Here is a 21,978-nt window from a genome sequence, read left to right as displayed (position 1 = left end):
TGGATTATGGCCCATTCCATCACTGGTAAAGCTCTCCCCACCATTGACAGCATCTATACGGAGCACTGTAGAGGGAAGGTAGTAGCCATCATTAAGGACCCCCTCCCCCACCCAGGCAGTGCTATCTTCTCACTGCTGCCATCAGGAAGAAGGTGCAGGAGCCTCAGGACTCACACCATCAAGTTCAGGAAAAATTATTACTTCTCAACAATTAGACTTTTGAAACAGTGGAGTTAACTCCACTCAACTTTACTCGCCCCATCACTGCACTGTTCCTACAACCTATAGTTTCACTTTCAAGAACTCTTCATCTCATGTTCTTGATATTTATTGCTTATTTATTGATTACTATTATTTATTTTTATTTCTTTTGTATTTGCACAGTTTGTTGTCTTTAGCACATTGGTTGTTTGTTAATCCTGTTGGGTGAGGTCTTTCAGTGATTCTGATTCTAGGATTTACTGAGTATGCCTGCAAGAAAAGGAATCTCAGGGTTGTATATGGTGGCATATACGTATTTTGATAATAAATTAACTTTGAACTTTGATCTGTATCTTTTGTGCTTTGGCAATTCAGATGTATTTCCTGATACTTCCGAAATGTTGTGAAAGCTTCTGTTTTCCACAATCTCCCTGGCAGTCTGTTACAGTTTGCAACCATCCTCTGGGTGAAAATGTTCTTGCTTACATCCCATTTCTTCCTCACATCCCATTTCTTCCTCTTTACCCTAAGCCTATAAACTGTAGCTTTACGTCCCTCAATTGTTATCTTGATCCCCACAACAAAAATAATGTTCATTGGCCAAGAGGTACACTCGGTAACCTGTTCACTTGCCTTTGTCAGTTTGATTTTATTCACATAATCCTTGATTTGTTTTTGTCTCTGCTGGCTATTACTCATCGGTGAGGTCTGACAGTGTCAACTTCTCCACTAAGATTGGTATATTCCTCCTTCTATTTTTTTGTCCAATCTTCTATCTTCCTTTAAAATAACATTGGGAACAATGTCTTCAGCTGTCCATAAAAACTGCAGAAGTTGGAAACCTGGGAGAACTCCCCCAAAAATTGCTGGAAATACTCAGCACTAGTGGAAACAAACAGTTAATTTTTCAGATCTATGACACTACATCAGAACTGAGAAAGAAAAAAACACACATTAATTTAAGAAGGTAGTGGAATGGATAGAAGAAAGGAAATTTCATTGATAGGATGAGACTGGATGACACAATATGACAAATAAGGGTCAGTTAAGATCAGATTATCAGATTTGACTTCAGCTATTTATATCCTATGATTTGAAGTTCTATCTCCAAATCCCTTTTAGTCTCAGTTTGTTTAAACCTAGTACTATCATCAAGCTTTCGGTCAAAGTTATTAAAATTTCCTCTATTTGTGTCAGATTTTATAAGATTTTATTAGGATAATTTTGTGTGGTTAAACTGTCATAAATATATGGTGGCTGTTTGTCGTGTCTGATGATGACAGGAAACCTGTATGGCCGAGTTTTTAAAGTGGAAAAGCCATTGCTCACTGGGGCAGTTCCACTCTTTTGACCTCAGATGTCCGAGCGCAGTGGTATGAACAAGCATGTCAAAGTGGGGTCTTCCCCAGTTGCTGTGGATAACCATGATGCCTTCTATGCCTTGTCTTGCCCTTCACTCTCCAGGGAGCATTGCTGTACCGCCATTCTTGGCTGATGGATCTCACTATATAGATCTCATCCATCCAGTCCACCAAAAATGACTTTGCATCCTGGGGCAGGTATGTCCCTACCTCACCTGGGTATAAGGCTGCCAGCTGCCCTCACCTGGTTTAGCCCACCTAATGAAGCAGTGTACTGGAGTGTGGCCACTGTCACATGCAAAAAAACTTAGGTGAGAGCTGAGTGTACAGTGGGGACCAAAGGTGAGTGAGCTGCTCTGGAATGGACATGACAAGCTCCTTCACCAGAAGTGCTACCCCTCCCAGGACACCCGTACACCCACCATAAAAATGTAAGCTATTGATTACTAAGTGAGCTCTTCACTCTTGGTATATGGCAAATATTCCACTTCATAGACAATTATGTACTTCTACCAAAGATTGATTGCAAGTAATAAATAGTTCCTTTCTCTGAATCAAGCACACAAACAGAAATTGTGTTTCTTCTGAGAACATGACATAAAAATGTGGAGTGATTAGGCTGATTAGGTATGTTTTCACTTTGGTTGGAACAATGAAAAGGGATTTCACTGAAACATACAAAATATGAACAGGATTCAGTGTACGAAGTAAAATTATATATATCACCATGTGCAACCCTAAGGTTTTCTTGCAGGCATTCACAGTAAATACAAAGTCAAAGATAATAATAATAATAATAAAAAATAAGCAATAAATATTGAGAACATAAGATAAAGAGTCTATTAAAGTGGATCCATAGGTTATGGGAACAGTTCAGTGTTGGAGCATGAAGTTATCCCTCCAATTCAAGAGAGCTGATGGTTGAGGGGTAATAGCTGTTCCTGAACCTGGTGATATGGGTCCTTAGGCTCCTGTACTTCTTTCCTGATGGTAACAGCGAGAAGAGAGCAAAGGCTGGAGGTTGGGGATCATGTTGGATGCTTCTTTCCTGCAACAGGTCTCCATGTAGATGTACTTAATGGCGGGGAGGGCCTTAGTGATGAACGAGGCTGTATCCACTACTTTTTGCAGGTTTTTCTATTTAAGAGCATAGGTGTTTCCATTCCAGGTCATGATGTAACCAGTCAATATACTCTCCGTCGCACACCTATAGCATTCATAGAAGTTGTCAAATACATATTTGACAGATTAGGTGCAAGAAGAATGTTTTCCATGACTGTTAGGTTCTAGAAGCAGGCGTTATAGTCTTAAGCAAAACACATCAAAGTTGCTGGTGAACGCAGCAGGCCAGGCAGCATCTCTAGGAAGAGGTACAGTCGACGTTTCAGGCCGAGACCCTTCGTCCTTCAGTTAGTCCTGACGAAGGGTCTCGGCCTGAAACATCGACTGTACCTCTTCCTAGAGATGCTGCCTGGCCTGCTGCGTTCACCAGCAACTTTGATGTGTGTTACTTGAATTTCCAGCATCTGCAGAATTCCTGTTGTTTGGGTTATAGTCTTAAGATAGGACTGAGCTGAGGAGAAATTCCTTCAATCAGAGTTGTGAATCCAGGAAGTTGTCCACCACAGAAAGCTGTGGAGGCAAAGTTTTTGAAGCAAGTGTGAAACTGGGTAATTTATCAATACCAAAGGATGTCAAGAAAAAGAGGGAATATAGTATTGAGGATTAGCCATGATTGTAGTGAATGCCAGAAGAGGCTAGAAAGAAGAATGGCCTACTCTTATTTATATTTTATTTTAATGTTATATTTTTATAAAACATATATAATTTTATGTGCTATTATATATTATGTTACATTATTGTATTTTATATTTTTTATGTGTCAACTTATTTGGCACAGGTGAAGGATCAATTCTGCCGTTGTGTATGATACGGCTGTTCATTGGTTAAAGGTGTTGAGACAGCATCATGATCACTTGTGTGAGTCTTGAATGATTCTCTCCAACCTCCCCTATAACCTTTCCCTCCCTTCTACAACACCAGTTCCTTAATGTAACTGGCTTCTTCCCCTATATCTTATTTTGATCTGGTTGGGATGTTGACTCCACTCCAGAGGAGAATTGGAAATATTACTGAAGAGGAAAGGCAGGAAAACAAAGTTGACATCTCATCTGCCCAATTCTGGAGTTCACATATTTAGAATGACAAGGGTGCAATGGCAAACTCTATATAGAACTGATTCATTTGTGCAATTTACTGAAGATCACAGATCTAATTGAAATGACCTTTTTAACAGAGAAATGAAGAGAGAGATTTTGTCCGTGAGTTCCAAAAACAAATGATCAGGAATGCACCCCCTAAAGGGTAACAGAATCAAATGTTAAGTGGTACGGCAAGGCCCTTTAAGTCATAGCCATACTTTATTGATCCCGGGGGAAACTGGTCATGTTAAGAGAATCAACTTAGGCAAGCTGGTCATATTCAGCCCTTTGCATGTAACATTCCTCTCCAGAACAATCTCTTCAAGTAGGGCAGTTCAAGAGTGCTTATTAAGGTAGTATTTGCTCAATAAGCAAGAAACTGCCCCAACATTAAACCAGCAAAAGGTAACAGCAGCATCCTTTAAGATTGAGTCGGATTTGAATCCTTTTCATCAACAGCCATTATGCTGAGAGCTTTACCTCCCTGCAGTGTGACAACCTACAGTAATAACAGCACTCGTATCCAATTATAGCTGGAGAGTTTCTCTCACTGAGTATTGTCGGCTGAGTCCGTGGAAATCGGACCTCCACATTATCAGTCCCTTAGGTACTTTCTCAGCATTTTTAGAAGATATAGTCTTTCTTCAGATTATTTGATCACCAAAAAGTAGAGACATGCTGAGAAATTGGCGTAACTATCGATGATGTGGTTGGAAACTAAAATACTTTGCAGCATTTTATGCTTTTTAATGGGTGTTACGTTTCTGGCAATAAATCAATTCTAATAAAGTATGCCAGGGTAAAATTAAATTAGATATTTCTAACATCTAGCCATAGGTGACAGTCACACAAAAAATATATATTTTTTCCTGCAACACACACAAAATGCTGGAGGAACTCAGCAGGGCAGGCAGTATCTATGAAAAAAAGTACAGTCAACGTTTCAGGCCGAGACCCTTCGGTAGGACTCAGTCGACTGTATTTTTTCTATAAGTGCTGCCTGGCCTGCTGAGTTCTGTGTGTGCATTCTGTGTGTGCTGTTTGGATTTCCAGCATCTGCGGATTTTCTCTTGTTAACGTTTTTCCCTGTTCTGGTATTGAATGGAGGGCTAATTTACACAGTTAATAATTAACAACTTACTCAACTGATAGCTTATTGGAACTTCATCTAATTTTATTTACCTGAACTTATCAGTCCATTTTTTTAAATTTGGGAATCTTATTAATTGGCTGCAGTTTATTTATGTAAATTTTGACAAGAGACAGAATTTATAACAAATCCTTTGCTGACATAAACCAAAAAAGCAGGAAAGCAGGCAGTTTACCTCACAAAGGCCAAAATGGATTACTAGGAATGTGATCTAGTCATACCAGCTCGGCTGTGTGACCTCCAACCTTCTTCCCCTATCTACTCCACTTCACAATAAAGTTTACCGGTTGTGATTTTGAACAAATAAAGAATGCAACATTTTCATGTTAAAAAATGTTTTGTTTTAATTTCACATTATTTTGATTCTTGTGCCCTATAAAGAACTTGACAGGGAATTGTCTGTAATAGTGCAGTATTGATTGCTTATTAAGTGAAAGAAGTGAACAATTGAACGGTTATCCTCCATTACATCCCCACTAATCCCACAATTGAAACAAAATTATAACTATGCCCATTACACACTATATTTGTCATACAATAAGGATGTAAGTAGATGCAATTATACTGATTGATTGATCAATCATGCAAATACATCATCCTTTATTCAAAGGTATCTTCATAATATTCATAAAAAGAAAGCCCTTATATTAATACTGATAAGTCAAACAGTTGTACCACCACAGCTGTCTTCGGAGAATGGATATGGCAAGATAACATATGAAGCTCGAAATAAGGAAATATTATGACTGCATTACCCAATAAAGTACAAGATAGTTGAGGAGCAACACACGCAAATGCTGGAGGAAGACAGCAGGCCAGGCAGCATCGGTGGAAAAGAGTAAACAGCATTTTGTGTGTGTTGCTTTAGATTTCCAGCACCTACAGATTTCTCACATTTGTGACAAATTGGTTGCGATATTTCTCTATTTGTGTCTTGTTCATTAATTAGGAGTGTACAGGGATCATTTGACAAGATTTCCCGTAAAGGGATATCAATGTCTGTGCACAGAAGGTAAATGGCAGCAAACTATATCCAGAGTTCTTAGAGGTGGAACACACGCCAGCGTTAGCACCTTAGTTAACACAGAATGAAGACCCTTGTGGCCTAGGCCTGATGCTGAGACATCTTGTTGTTTGATCAGTCGCAGAAAAATCATTGCATCGATTTTACATTATGTTCTAATTATGACAATTGTTATTTCTTTATCAACAAATAAACTCACCCTCTTCAGTGGCTGTTTGGGAAAATTTGACGTATACCTTGACATATACTTGCTTTTTTGAAATTTCTTGTATTTTATACTAACTAAATCGACCTCATCAACATTCTGCTTTACTTGCTCAATGAAATGAAGCAAGTTGAACAGGCCTTTAATTGATCTTTGTCAGTTTTGTATACTAACCCATGTTTCTAACAAGTGACTGTTTTATCTGGGGTTAATGTTTCAGCAGCTAAGCCCCAATTACTGATACTAACTTGATAGTTTTACAACACCTAGATTTATGACTCTTTTTCCCAAAAAGACTAATCAATTGCAATCTTCCAGTCCTCTTGGCCAATGTTTACAGAGGAATAAAGTGTGCGCCATTAGTTTTCCCCTTGTTCACTTGAGCAACCAGGGATGCAACTCATCTTAAGCTAGCCGAAGAGCTGAGCAACTTTTTTGCTCACTTTGATAAGGACAATAAGGAACCAGTGATGAGGACCTTATCGTCGGTTGGAGGAATTGCGCAGGTACTGAATAAACTTGAGGTGAGGCATGTACTCCATAATGTCAACGCATGCCGAGCAGCAGGACCAGATGGCGTACTTAGACAGGTCCTCGGGGACGGCGCTGACCAGTTGCTGGAAGCTCTGACAGGCACTCACTAACTCTTTTTCTACCAGGCTCTGGTTCTGGCATGCTTCAAAGCAGTCACCATCATATCTGTCCCCAAGACATCAGCAGCAGCATGTCTTAATGACTACAGACCAGTGGTTGCCAAGTGCTTGGAAATATTTGTCATGTTCCACATCAAGTACATAATCTCAGCAATCTTGACCAGCACCAGTTTGCCTACATGGCAAATAGATCAACTGAAGATGCATACCTATCATCCTTCATACTTTTTTAGAACACCTGGAGCACAAAGACACCTACATCAGAATGCTCTTCATTGGTTACAGTTTGTTCTTTAACACCATACTACTGAACAAGCTGACTGTCCAGCTGGAAAATCTAGGTCTTGGCACATCAATCGGTAATTAGATCTTGGGCTTTCTCACTAATCATACACAGACAATGAAACGAGGCAAGTGCACATCACCCCCCCCCACCCCCCCAATCTTGAACACTGGTGCCCACAGGGGTGTGCGTTGAGCCCAATTATCTACTCTTTCTTCACCTATGACTGCACTGCTACTCTTGTTGTGAACTCAATTGTCAAATTTGCAGACAACACAATTGTGATTGTCCTAATCACAAACACTAACAAATAGAGAGGAGGTACTGAAACTGTCCGATTGGTTCAGGAGCCACAACCTATCACTCAACATCAAGAAGACAGAAGAAATGATAACAACAGGAATTCTGCAGATGCTGGAAATTCAAGCAACATACATCAAAGTTGCTGGTGAACGCAGCAGGCCAGGCAGCATCTATAGGAAGAAGCGCAGTCGACGTTTCAGGCCGAGACCCTTCGTCAGAAGAAATGATAATTCAGTTTTGGGAGGCAAGGGGTTCCGTACAAGCCCCACTGTTCATAAATGGTGAGGTAGTGGAAAGGGTCTCCAGTTTCATGTTTTTGAGGATGGACATCAACAAGGAGCTCTCTAGATCCATCAACACAACCTCCATAGCAGGGAAGGCACAACAATGATTATACTACCTGAGGTGCTTAAGGAGAGTTAATCTGCTCCTAAAATTGCTGGCCAACTTTTATTGATGATAAATAGAGAGCATACTGACATACGGAATGACAGTGTGGTACTCTACCTGCAGCAAGGCAGATGACAGAGCACTCCGCTGGGTGATTGGGACCGCTCTGGACATCACTGAAACTCAACTGCTGCACCTGGCGACAACCTACAACGCTTAATGCTCACAATATCATTAAACACCCATCCCATCCCGGACAATGTCTGTTCCACATCTTAAGCAAGACAATAAGACTGAAAAACAGCCTCTTCACGAGGACTGTTGTGCAGCTGAATAATGCTACACCCTGGCTTGCCATTGGCCTTTGAATATTATGGCATGTCGAAGTCTCATATTGCATATAAATATGGGAATTTAAAAAAATTAAATCTGAAACCAAATGGGATGATGTCACTTCCCTTCCAGGAATGCTAGCCAAAAAAAAATTCTCCTCTGTTTACCGGCAGGATTTCTGCCTGTCCCTTTTGATTTTTTCTCTCTCTGTTGGTTCTCTTTCCCGCTTAGTCTTTGATAATGTTTTGGCCATGGCTCCGTTACACAGTCACATCTCCCTCCTTAACAAATGTCTGCAATTCGGACAGTCTTCCAACATTTTCTAGTTTTAATGCAACCCATCTTTTATCACTCTATTTTTCTATTCAGAGCACTGTTAACCAGTTAAGTAATTCCTATAATCTGGATGTATCCTATCCGATACTATCTTCTATCTCATCCTATACTGCAATTACCCAGTATTCTCATTGTTTGTGAAGATGGATGTAAATTTGGTGCCTCAACTTTGCCTCTGATTCTACAGAAGAAAACTAATTTTGGTTGCTGATTAGTGCTGGCCTTTCATTGCGTCTCAAATTACCTAAGTATTTGATTATATTGTGTTGTTCTTTACCACAGCTGCATGACTGAAAGTTAATTTAAGCTAAACCAAATTGCATTTGCAACCATTCCTGGGTCAAATCTCACAAAATTAATTCAGCCTTTGCACTTCCAATATAATTCCTGCACCAAGTTTCCATGGAATAATGTTATTCCTTGTCTGGTATTCCTTTGAATATTGCATTAGGATTGGTAACACATTGTTCTTTCGGATGTCCTGTTACACACCTGTCCCGGGAGAACATGTTCATTCATAATCCAGTGTCACCAACATCAGAGATTGGCAGGGACGGTAATTAAGTTCCCAAAATTGCCAGCTCCCCTGCCTCACCTTAGTTCAGGTTCAAATGACCTTAAATGTATGATGAAGATGGCTGCTGTAACTATCTTTTCAAGCGCCTCGGAGTGTCCAGTCACACGTGTTTAGCAAATATTTCATTGCCCATTTTTTACGTGTTAAGCAATTTCACTACATTTGTTTTCATTTGCTTGCAAGCTCCTGACTTGTTTTGCATTTCGTTGATATATTATCATGACAATAATGTATTAATATTTTGGATCAGAGAGCGTGGAATTAACTTTTATTGATTTGGACATTTTGCTCTCCTATCGGAGCTCAACTGAAACTACAAATGGCAGTCCAAAATCTCTTGGTAGGCAACAGAGCATTCTTATGGGTCAGTTAATTTTTATTGTTACATACATTCAGTGGCCAATTTACTAGGTACAGCTGTACACCTCCTCTTTAATGCAAATATCTAATCAGTCAATCATGTAGCAGGAACTCAATGCATAGAAGCATGCGGACGTGGTCAAGAGGCTCAGTTGTTCTGCAGACTAAATATCAGAATGGGAAAGGAGTGTGATCTAAGTGACTTTGATTGTCAAACGATTGTTGGCACAGGACAAGGTGGTTTGAGTATCTCAGAAGCTGCTGATCTCCCAAGATTTTCACACACAGCAGCCTCTAGAGTTTACAGACAATGGTGTAAAAAACAAAAAAAAAACATCCAGTGAGTAGTGGTTCTTGTTAATTATAGAGGTCAGAGGAGAATGACCAGACTAGTTTAAGCTGACGTGAAGATGATGGTAACTCAAATAAACATATGTTACAAAGGTGGTGTGCAAAAGAACATCTCTGAATGCACAACATGTTGAACCTTGAAGTGAATAGCCTACAGCAGCAGAAGACATTGAACATACACCCAGTGACCAGATGCAGGAGGTACTAAAGAAGGTTCCACTGAGGGTAAGTACTGGTGTAATCAACATTAGGCCAAGCACACTATTCAATCTCCCCCATTCTAGGAAGAATAAGAATAGTTGAAAACATCACTGCAAAGCCTCAGGTAGGTAAACAATTGGAATAAAACTGTTTCACGTTACAGAAATTGGGAGAGCTTTTGATGTATGCCTTCTAAAAATACTGCAATTCTGACACAATTCAAGACAGGACTGCCTCACATTTGGTCCTTGGTCTTTTGATATAGAGTTGTTGATTTAAAGTTAATCCATTGTACTTACTGGTATTTATTATTCATCTCAGGTCACCACTGGTATCCAGTTGCTGAAAACTTAGCAGTAGTAAAGGAGTTAAGTCCACCAGGTATAGGAGCAGAATTAGGTTATTCATCCTACTGAATCTGCACCACCATTCAATCATGGCTGATTTTTTTTCAAAACCCTTACACCCCTTACCAATCAAAAACCTATTAATCTCTGCCTTAAATAGACCCAGTGACCTGCCTTCTACTGTTCTCCATGGCAATGAAGTCCAGAGATTCACCATCCACCGGCAAACAAAATTCCTCATCTTCTTGGTTTTATATCCATGGTTTCATATGCCGTTGGATCTATGACACTATTAATAATGGAAATGTCCCTTCCATGTCTACTCCCTCTAGACCTTACAGCATCCGGTAGATTTCAATGAGAACCTCCCTCATCCAAGGGTCAAGAGTGATATTTTAATTTTCTCTAGTTTTAGCTTTATCTAGTTTTTTTTTATGCTGACTGTGAATCTCAAAGAAAGTAAGTAATCAGTATCACGCTTCTGCTGAGGCAAGATATATCTTATCCCCACCTCCCTGCTATGTTATTTCTTTGAAGAATTGATCATTGATGTTGTATGCAGAAAGGAGAAGTAGTCTCCAAAGGAAAATGCATATACTGGTACCAGCTTGAGAGTGATCACCTGTGAGCACTACTGTTGATCGCAAGCACAAGGGAAAAGATGCAACCATTTGTAATGTTGCTCCAGACAACTGTTTTCCCTCAGGTTTATCTTTCTGACTCTCACTGAAGTTTGTTCTCCAGTGAGCACTTTACCTTTGATGGGCCAAGAGCTCCCTTGGGAAGAGGCAAGATGGCCTCTTCCCAGAGAGGATTACTGCTTGGTGATCTACAACAGGAACCAGTTTGTGCTTCACCAACTGCTTTCCCTTTCCCATCCAAGAATGCTGACGAATACACATCGGCACCTCTTAACTCTTTGACCTCATGCTCACCCAGGCTCACTACCACAGCCACGTGTCCTTACTGGGGTTCGTCTCCTTGATCTTTCAGTCCAGGTGAAGGGTCTCAACCCAAAACGTTGACTGTCTATTTCTGTTCACTAATGCTGCCTGGTCTGCTAAGTTTTGGATGTTAAGGCCAAACAAACACATTGTTGCCCTTTCGGAGACAGGCCAGCTGGCTTTAAAAAAATACCAAGTTGCATTCACAGTGGCCTTTGTGGCCTGAAGCTCTCCAAAATAGTAATATTAGGGCATTATTTTGGTACAGATATATATGACTGAATAATAGAGCAATTAGCCAAAAGATTGATTATATATCTTTTAGTTACAAACACAAGGGATTCTGCAGATGCTGGGAATCTAGACCAACACACACAAAATGGCAGAGGAATACAGCAGGCCAGGTAGCATCTATGGAGAGGAACAAGTAATCAATGTTCAAGCGAAGATCTTTGTTCAGGATCCGGGCCGAAAAGCCAATTGTGTGTTCCTCTCCATAGATGCTGCCTAACCTGCTAAATTACTCCATCTTTTTTTTTTGTGTGTGCTGTTTTAACTATAAAGTTATCCAAATCAATTAACAAGATCAGAATTGGGTAAAAGATGACTAAAACAAAGTGTTGACACAAGAAGATTCTTAATTTGAATGGGACAATCACCTCCTAAATGACATCAGTAACAGCATGACATTCCTGAGCTAGACATGTCAAACTCTTGTCTATGTTAATTTTTTTCTGATAGTGTTTCCAATGTGAGCACTCTTCTTTGTGAGTATTAATTAGATCTAATTCTGGCAATAGATATAAACTCCAAAGATCATCCTACATTGTGCTTTTTGGATCTGTTGGAGCTGTCAGTCAGTTCCAGCTTTTTACTTTATTGTATAATGAGACATTTAGAAAGCTCAACCCTTCAGCCATGTGTTCTCATACTTCTGCAGCACAGGTTTCCCCCGCCATCCGAAGATAGAGCGTTCCTATGAAACGGTTCGTAAGCCAAAATGTCGTAAAGCGAAGAAGCAATTGCCATTTATTTACATGGGAAAATTTTGTGAGCGTTCGCAGACCCAAAAATAACCTACCAAATCATGCCAAATAACACATAAAACCTAAAATAACAGTAACATATAGTAAAAGCAGGAATATTATGATAAATACACAGCCTATATAAAGTAGAAATACTTTTCCACAATCATTGCTGGCACTGTTCGCCGAAGCGAAAATCTCACGCAAGCACTCTCGGCAGAAAATCTCACGCAAGCGCTGTTGGCAGAAACACTCTCTCCAGTAAACTTTAAGCTATGAAGCTGCCAAATCATACCAAATAACACATAAAAATACACAGCCTATATAAAGTAGAAATAATGTATGTACAGTGTAGTATCACTGACCGGAATCGGGAAGACATCGAGCACACTGATGATGGTGTGTTAGACTGCGTCGTCGCAGGTTGGGGTGGTGCAGTGGCCCCCACCCTCCAGGCTGCCAACCAATACATTGCTGCAAAGCATGCAGGGGTCCAGAGGTAGCCGGGAGGCACACAGCACATCTTTAAGAAAAAAGCTGAAATAAGCATGCTAAGTGGGCCGACATTTAAGTGTGGGACAACACCTAATTATTTAGCATGTTTATTTTGGCTTTTTTCTTAAAGATGTGCTGTGTGTCTCCCGGCTACCGCTGCATTCTCCGTGAATTGGTATCTGTCCGTGGCCCAGGTGTTGGGGTGGTGGGACACTGGGGTGTCATCTCATCGTCTGTTTCCATTAGAGCAGGTGGCTCATCTTCTCCTGTGACTGCTCACCTCGATGTCAAAGGCTGAGGTTCGTCGTCTGCTGTGGCTGATGTGGAAGGCTTGCTTGACTGCTGAGCCTCGTGCATTTTTCTATCATACAGTTCTTTGTAAGGACTCAAACCATCTTGCAAATATCCCCTAAACCTACGTACCCTTTCAAAACTAAAGTGTACTTTATCATTGCAGCGAAAATCTCATGCAGTTGCTTCACATTCATTTCATTACTGCATTCGGTTTCGATTGTTATCCTTTCCTCTTCCAATTGCATCAGCTCTTCATCTATCAGTTCTTGGTCATGGGATGCCAAAACCTATTCAACATCATCTTTGTCAGCTTCCACAAGCCAAACTCACGTTGTCCTTACTTCGATCACCACGATCAAAACGCTTAATTATGTCTAGTTTTACGCTAAGTGTAACACCCTTACGAGCTCTTTCAGGCTTTTCCAATGCCTCAGAACTCATCTTGCAAATGGCTGCTCACAGGCACGTGTTAAAGCAATGCTGTTCCGAATCCGGGGGAGAGCAGCTGCTTGGGGCACGCGCTGCCTTTTATGGCACGCTGATTTTTTTTTTGTAACAGTGAAAACACCTTCTGTTAGAGAAATCAGGGTACTAATGTAGGTCTTTCGTAACAGTGAGGTTTTGTAAAGTGAACGTTCGAAAAGCGGGGGACACCTGTATCTTCCTGAAAGGTTTTAGCTGCTATATCTAACTTGTTCTCCAGCTAAGTCCAGGTAATCAGTGGTTTCAACTGACCCATTCCATTTCATCTTCACCCTCTGTGCAGGCACAGTTCCCTTGCACAAGCCAAAAGAGCTTACCTGAGCTAACCTTGAAGTAAATTTATTATATTGATACAATTATTTCAGACTTAAAACACAGGAAAGGACCATGTGACAGAGCCTGCCAATTGGAAGATAGACAGCAAATGAAAGAGTCAAACAATCCATTTGCTACGTTGGCGATGGAAGATCACAACACTTGCAGGCTGCCCCAGCACACCCTCATACTGTATTGGTGGTTGACGCAAACAATGCATTTTCGCTGTACGTTTTGCAGTTTGATATACATATTGCAAATAAAGTTAATCATTAATCTGTTTGTAAAATAAATGGCTTATCAGAGAAAGCACAAAAATAGAATTCCAATTATGTTCTGATTTTGGAGAGTGTTGATTTGCAATAAAACTTGAAATTCTTATCAAGCTAGCAGAATTATCTAATTGCTGCTGCTGAGGAGCTTTCTCTCAAACTTTTCTTTGTGAGCTAGAGCATCTCATGGCTACAGAAAGAAGAACAAAGATATAATTCCAAACAATAACTTGAAATTAAACTTGCACTTCAATGCGAAATACAGTAGATACTGAAAAGGTGAAGTAGCTGCAAAATCCTGGAAAACAGTTGGGAACTGGGCAGCTGGGAGGATAGAAACAGGAAAATGTGCAGACAGTGGAATCTGGAGGAGAAAAAGAAGAACAAGCTAATGGATGAATTCAGTGGGCGAGGCAACATCTGCAGAGGAAAACTAATGGTTAACATATGAGTTACAGACCACACATTACAACTGTGAATGCAGAGTCAATGCACTGCTTCCTAAGAATACTCTCATAGCAAATATACAACTGATTCTATAACAATTTCTAAACCAGTGATTGACTTCTGGTAGACCTACATAAAACACTGGCCACTGGTTCAGCCATAGCTGGAGTACTGTATCTATTTCTGGTTGCCATACTTTAAGAAGGAGGTGATTGCATTGGAAAGGGTGTAAAGGAGATTTGGCGTGGTGTTGCCTGGAATGGAGCATTTTAGTTATGGGAGAGACTGGATATGTTGGATTTGTTTTCCTGGGAGTGGAGTCGGCTCCAGGTTAACTGATAAAAGCATTCATAATTATAAGAAGCCAAAATGGTGCAGATAAAATATGTTTTCCCATAACAAATGTATTTAAAACCCAAGGGCATAGGGTAACAAGTAGTAAATTTTCAGGGGTACAAGGAAGTATTTTCACCATAAGGGTTGTTGGATTCAAGCAAACCCTGCTTGAGTTCGAGTAGAGCCAGGTACATTCACAATATTTGAATATTTACCCAGATGAGCGCATCAATTGCTAAAGCAGAGAAAACTGTAGACCAAGTGCTGGTAAGGGGATTAACACTGGTAAGTACTTCATGCTTGGCGAAGAAATGATGAGCAAAAATGTCCTGCTTCTGTACTCCATGACTCCGTGTACTTGTGGATTTAAATCATAGTTCTCACATTCATCAATGCTTTATTAACGCATTGCACATTTGGCCTCATCTAATCAGAGATACTCTCTTTGTCGTTTCAACCTTCCCCGCCCTCTCTGCCCCTTAGAATGATTGTCTTCTCTCTCTTTTCCCAGTTCCATCAGAGTGTTTTCAACCTGAAGCATTAATTCTACTTTTCTTTCCACAGAAGCTGCTTAATTGCTAAGTGTTTTCAGCACTTTCTGTCTTTAGTTCTCACTTTACCAGAGTTTAGAGTTCTATCTGAACTCTTAACTCCACTGCTATGTCATTATTTTTATACAGAGTAAGTTGAGATATATCCTGCAAGGATCAGCTGTGAACATAAGAGTAATTGGCCAAGTTGCAAATGCAGAATTACAGAATAAAAAATAGAAACTATTGTAAAAACTCAGACTATTAGGAACATCTTTGGAAAGAGAAATGAAGCTAATCTTTCATCAGTATTGACAAATTGCCAAGGATGCGTGTAGCCCAGGTTCAGCAGTATCTACTCCTTCTTCTGCCAGTTAGTTCAACAAAGACTGCTTGGCACTATTGCAGCTCCTTGGATGAACTACCAGAAAGTTATAGCCTGCCTTTTTAGGAGTCCATGGCAGCATAAATCTTGCAACAAATTTTTATCATGCATTGAGCCAGCGTGTACACCTCCTACACCTGCAACTTTTTAATTGGGCACCTCACTTGAACTGACTTTAAGTGAGAGATAATTGTGATGCATTAAATTTGCCGGGCTGTTAGTCATCCTAACAACAGTGCACATTGACGGCAACCTGTCTATTACAATGTATGAATTAAAACTGGATGAGTATCCCTGAATACTGTGAGATTCAAACGTATATAAATAAGCACTCCATTACTAAATTACAGCAAGCTTGATATAATCTTTATTTCCTCAATTTTTTTTTAATTTTCTGAGCTATATTGCCCTAATGAACCCTAGTTTTATACTAGCCGAGGTACTGTTTTCAGCTTGACAAGGACTACGTTTTGTATTCCAGTGACAGTAACAGCATTAAATAAAAAATCAATAACACCTTTTCCTATGTTTTCTGCTTTTGTAGGTCTCCAGGTTGTTCTTCCTGAATACCTAAGGGAAAAGTTTGTGCAGTCAGCCTTAAGTTACATCATGTGCAATGCGGAGGGGGAATACATCTGTAAGAACAGCCAGTGTGCTTGTCAATGTGCAGCAGAATTCCCACAGTGTAACTGTCCCATCACCGACATCCAGATCATGGAAAATACATTGGCTGGGCTTACTGAAGCTTGGAATACTGCCTATAAGGATTTTGAAATGTCAGGTAAACCAGACAAGTGCCTGATGTTAAAATTACCTTATTAACATGACGGGTCACTTGGTTAATGGATAGCATTCACTCAATTAAAGATTCTTGTCACTTTAACAATTCTTTCAGTATTTACTGTTTACCTTTTGTTTCCCATGCAAAATGTTAACCAAACTGACATCCATGAATCTGCTCCAAGAATTGTACCTTTCCAAAACAAAAAATCCTTGGCAAGTGACAGAGCCTCTCTGATGACCATCGTGATTGATTTTTTTTCCCCCCTCTGTTTCCTGTTTCAATGAGGTATCAGCTCCAGAATTTAATTCACCCATTGGATAAAGTTTGATGCTCCGGTCAGACTTGCTATAGTTTCCATCCTGAGCCTCAGCCTACTGGGTATGGGAGAGCAGTTAAAATCCCACGCTTGGCCCGTTAGCATTCCAGTTAAGAAGCGAGATGATTTTGGCAAAATATCCTGCCTTTTCTGGTTGTCATTCAGCGACCTCAGTAAGAAAGAGTGTACTTGCTGTACATGCAGGAATTAATACATTACCCTCTGTCCTATCCCCTTCCCATGGTAGATTCACAAAATGATTACATTGAATCAGCACCTTCCTTTATGCACAGATTTATAGTCCTTCATGAGCCATCACAAAAACGTAGCCGAGATGGGAAAAGACATGGAACAGAGTAATAGCCTTCATTTCATTTCCATCCTACTTAAGGCTGTTGTAAATCATGTCATCAGCAATGATAATTTACTGGCTTACCTCACCAATGAAACTATACCATTAACTGACTCTAAAGAAATACCATTACTGATTATGCAGAAGTGACTGAGGTGTAGTATCCCATCAAATTGTAAATCGTTGAACCTTTCACATCCTGATAATGTTATTTGAGCTCCTGCTGACAACTTAACTGAAACCAGGGAGTTGTGAAGAGCTTGTCTGATTTATAATCCTCCAGGTCCCTTTGCGTGAGTTAGTTTTTGAAAAACCTGAAAATCCAGAAATTATGAGGAAATAAATTTCAGTATTTTGTTGTATCCACCGAATATCTGCATTCTCTCATTATAATGGAGCATATATTGTCTTGTTCTGTAATTCTCCTCCCCATTCCCAAACCAATATGTCGGTCCTCAGCTTCCTCTACTGCCTGTCTGAGGCCAACTGCAAATTAGAGGAACGGTATCTCATATTCCGCCCAAGTAACCTAAAACCAGGTGGCATGCAAACTGAATTCTCAAGCTTCCAGTCACCTACTCCCATGAGTTCCTGTCCTCTCTCCTCCCGATCTACCCATTTCCTCCTCCAACCTGCCGGGCCCCCATCACCTAGTTGCTTTCTCCTCTTTCAGCCGCTCCAGCTGTCCGTTACCCACGCACTCCTCCCACTGGTTCCCCTCCCTACTGTTCTCATCTGCCTTCCCTGCCTCCCTCACTTGATTCCATACTCCAGCTTCCTCTATCAGATTCTATCCTTGTCAGCCCTGTACTGCCTCCACCTGTTAACCTCCAGCCCCTGACACTATTTCCATTCTCTGCTTCTCCATCTGCCTATCGACCCTGCTCTGCTAGATTCACCTATCGCTTTTACTTATTAAGATCCAGCGCAGAATAGGTCCTTCAAGCACTTTGTGCCTTGCCACCCAGCAGTCCCCTCATTTAATCCTAGCCTAGTCACGGGGCAATTTACAATGACCAATTAACCTACCAATTGGAATGCCTTTGGACTGTGGGAGGAAACCGGAGTATTTGGCGGAAATCTGCGCGGACATGGGGAGGACATACAAACTCCTTACAGATAGTGGCAGGAATTGAATCATCTGTACTGTAAAGCACTGTGCTAACCACTACACCACCGTGCTGCCCTAAGCTTGCACTCACTCTAAAGCATGGGATTCGTGTAGGATGGGAGCGATTGGGTGCTTGATGGTCAGTGTTGGTTCATTGGACAGAAAGGATTGTTCCATTGTTGTTTGAAGCTATGACTGCCCTATCTAATACATACCTGTCACCAATCCTTGCAGTTGAGTTCAAGAACTTCTTGAAACGTTTACCCACCACCCATTTCCTGATGATGGGGACCGTTCACCAGTACTGGGGCAATGACTGGGATCTCCAAGCACGCTACAAGATGCTTCTGAGCCGTGTGGAGATGTTGAAGCTGAAGATCCAACGCACAGCCCGCAAGCTTTTTAGTCTCAGTATTCGTTGCCGGCACAATCCCAACCACCAGATGCCTCGAGAAAGGTAAGGGAGACAATCATCTGCTGGGGGCTACGACAGGTTCAGTCATGAGAGAGTCATCGCTGTTTCCACTACATGGTGGTTCAAGATTTAGAATTCACCATAATTAAAAGCCTACTCACCAGCAGGCTTGAAATTATGTCTCCTAACTTCTTCTCAGTTTCTCTCACATTATCTGCACTGTCTATCCAGTGGAAGTTCAGAATAACTTCCATTTGTGGAACAATATGTGCTTTGCATTATGGATCTTTTGCTCATATTACAACCTGAATAAGGACAATCAATGACATGGACTAATGTTGTAAAATACAGCATGTTAAAATTCATTCCTTCAGAAATACAATGTCTTGTAAAGATTTGCAACGAAGAGCCATGGGGATTAGCAAACCACTGACAAATGGGGTCTCATTATTTGGTTTTGGAAATCTATATAGTTCAGGCTGATAAATCAAATTTTCAACGAAATAGCCTTTTTTTGAGGTGATTGTTTTTCATCTCACTCCAGGGAGTGAATAGAGAGGAGAAAATCAAGTAAATAAAATTCTAAGTAGAAGGAAGTAGATGAAGTGTGGGAGGCAAGGGGCAAAAAAGAAATACTTTTACCGTCAGTAAGTATTGTAACCTCTTTGGCAATTGCATGTAAATAATTGGTATAAGGATTTGAAAAATGAAGAGCAAAAATGCCAGTTATTTGCAGTAAATTGATGGGTACTTTTTATTTTACCTACTCTTCCATTCACAATGAGAAATATATTACATTTAGTGATTCCTAAGAGGAAATAGCTACGCTTTCTGTACTGTATTGAATACTTTTTATCATCTAAAGCACCTGCAATAGATCACCTCTCAATCTGAATATAAAATACGACAGGATTTTCTCTCTCAATCTGTACTTAACAACCCCCTCTTGAGAGGTTGTGGATGCATATGCAAACATGTCAAAAAAGTAGAAGATCACAAGTGAGACTGATAGCCCACTGGAATAAATAAACACATATAACTCAACGCATGTTACTGCAGGTGCATGAAATCCGTAATTTATATAAAGACGAATGCTGGAAGTACACGTGCGTCAGCTCTGCGGAGAGAGAAGCAAAGCTGATGGTAGGAAGAGTTAGAAACATGTTATTTATGTTATAGAGTGAAAGGAGTGGTGGACAGAGAGAATAGAAGTGGTGGTCTGTAATAGGTTAGTAATCGATAATTGATTTATTATTGTCATTTGTACCTGTCAACCACCAGGCTGTCGAACCAAAGGGGATAACTTCATTCAACTTAAATTGCCCCATCATTGAAATGTGCCCACAACCTATGGGCTCATTTTCAAGGACTCTTTATCTCATCTTCTCAATAGTTATTTATTGTTTGTTTGTTTATTTATTATTTCTTTGTTTTTGTCTTTGAACATTTTGCTTTCTTTTGCACACTGTTTGAACACCTTAGTTGGTACCATTATGGTTATTATTCTATTATGGATCTATTGAGTATGCCCACAAGAAAATGAGTCTCAGGGTGACATATATGTACTTTAATAATAAATTTACTTTGCACTTTGAGTGATAGTGAAAAGCTTTTGTTTTCATGTCATCCAGATAGATCATTCTATATATCAAAATAGTACAAAAACAGAATGAAGCATAAAGTGTTACAGAGAAAGTGTAGTGCTGATTTATTTATTTACTTATTGCGATACCGTGTGAAGTAAGCCCTCTGAGCCCTTTCAGCCATCTCCTGATTTAATCTGAGCCTAATCACAGGACAATTTACAATGGCCAATTAACCTACCAACCGGTATGTCACTGGACTGTGCAAGGAAACCGGAGCACTTGGAGGAAACCCATACGGTCATGAGAATAACGTACAAAGTTCTTACAGGCAGTGGTAGGAATTGAACCCGGTTCACCTGTACTGTACAGTGTTGTGCTGACCAATACGCTGACGTGCCATCCCAAATAATGTGGCAAATGAAAGATAGACAAATGAAGTGCAAGGATTGAGAGAAGATAGACTGGAGGATCAAGAATCCATCTTTATCATTTAAGAGAATAATTGCAAAAATGGAAACTTACAAGTACAATGCTTTCTGAGAGAGAGAGTAGTGAAGGAATGCCTGGTGGAGGGGGAGATGTAACCACGAGAAGGCTAAAGAAATTTGAAGTTCTAGAATGGATGAGAAGAAAACAAGAATGTTCCTCGAGTTCTGGCTTATTCCCCCTTCCTTTCTAGCCCTGATGAAGAGTCTCAGCCCGAAACATCTACTGTTGATCCCTCTCCATAGATGCTATCTGACCTACTGAGTTCACCCAGCAATCCGTGTTTGTGTTTCTAGGGTTCAGTTGTTTCCTGTTTTATTTGTCTCCAACTGTCTGTGCTTCATCCAGACATACCTTTGTCATACATTATCAACCAGCACCAGCTTCCACCCTGCCAGAAACTTTATGTTTTGTACTCTTTCCTTCAAACCAACCCTTCTGCCTTTCTATGTAACTTAGAACTTGCTCCTGCCTTGTTCTGATGAATGGTGAATGATCTGGTATCCCAGTACTTTTTTTTATATCTCAATACTCACTATTAGGAGAAATAGTCACATTTACGGTAACTTAATCATCAGGTTTGTGTGCAGTTTTGGTCCCCTAATCTGAGGAAAGACATTCTTGCCATAGAGGGAGTACAAAGAAGGTTCACCAGATTGATTCCTGGGATTGCAGGACTTTCATATGATGAAAGACTGGATCGACTAGGCTTATACTCGCTGGAATTTAGAAGATTGAGGGGGGATCTTATTGAAACGTATAAAATTCTGAAGGGATTGGACAGGCTAGATGCAGGAAGATTGTTCCTGATGTTGGGGAAGTCCAGAACGAGGGGTCACAGTTTAAGGATAAAGGGGAAGCCTTTTAGGACCGAGATGAGGAAGAACTTCTTCACACAGAGAGTAGTGAAGCTGTGGAATTCTCTGCCACAGGAAACAGTTGAGGCCAGTTCATTGGCTATATTTAAGAGGGGGTTAGATATGGCCCTTGTGGCTAAAGGGATCAGGGGTATGGAGAGAAGGCAGGTACAGGGTTCTGAGTTGGATGATCAGCCATGATCATACTGAATAGCGGTGCAGGCTCAAAGGGCCGAATGGCCTATTCCTGCACCTATTTTCTATGTTTC

General features: G+C 40.4%; 1 protein-coding gene across 3 annotated transcripts in view; it reads left to right on the top strand.

Annotated features, from left to right (window-relative positions):
• brinp1 (bone morphogenetic protein/retinoic acid inducible neural-specific 1) overlaps positions 1 to 21,978 on the top strand; it is a 423,443-nt gene that overhangs the window by 386,619 nt on the left and 14,846 nt on the right. For all 3 annotated transcript variants that reach the window (XM_063073794.1, XM_063073795.1, XM_063073798.1), the window contains exons 6-7: positions 16,347 to 16,583; positions 18,600 to 18,822. In XM_063073794.1, coding sequence (XP_062929864.1) covers positions 16,347 to 16,583; positions 18,600 to 18,822 — 460 coding nt within the window. The remainder of the gene's footprint in view (positions 1 to 16,346; positions 16,584 to 18,599; positions 18,823 to 21,978) is intronic.

The sequence above is a fragment of the Mobula hypostoma genome, chromosome 21 (genome assembly GCF_963921235.1).
Source record: "Mobula hypostoma chromosome 21, sMobHyp1.1, whole genome shotgun sequence".
NCBI classification, from domain to species: domain Eukaryota; kingdom Metazoa; phylum Chordata; class Chondrichthyes; order Myliobatiformes; family Myliobatidae; genus Mobula; species Mobula hypostoma.
This window is presented reverse-complemented; position numbering and strand designations above follow the sequence as displayed.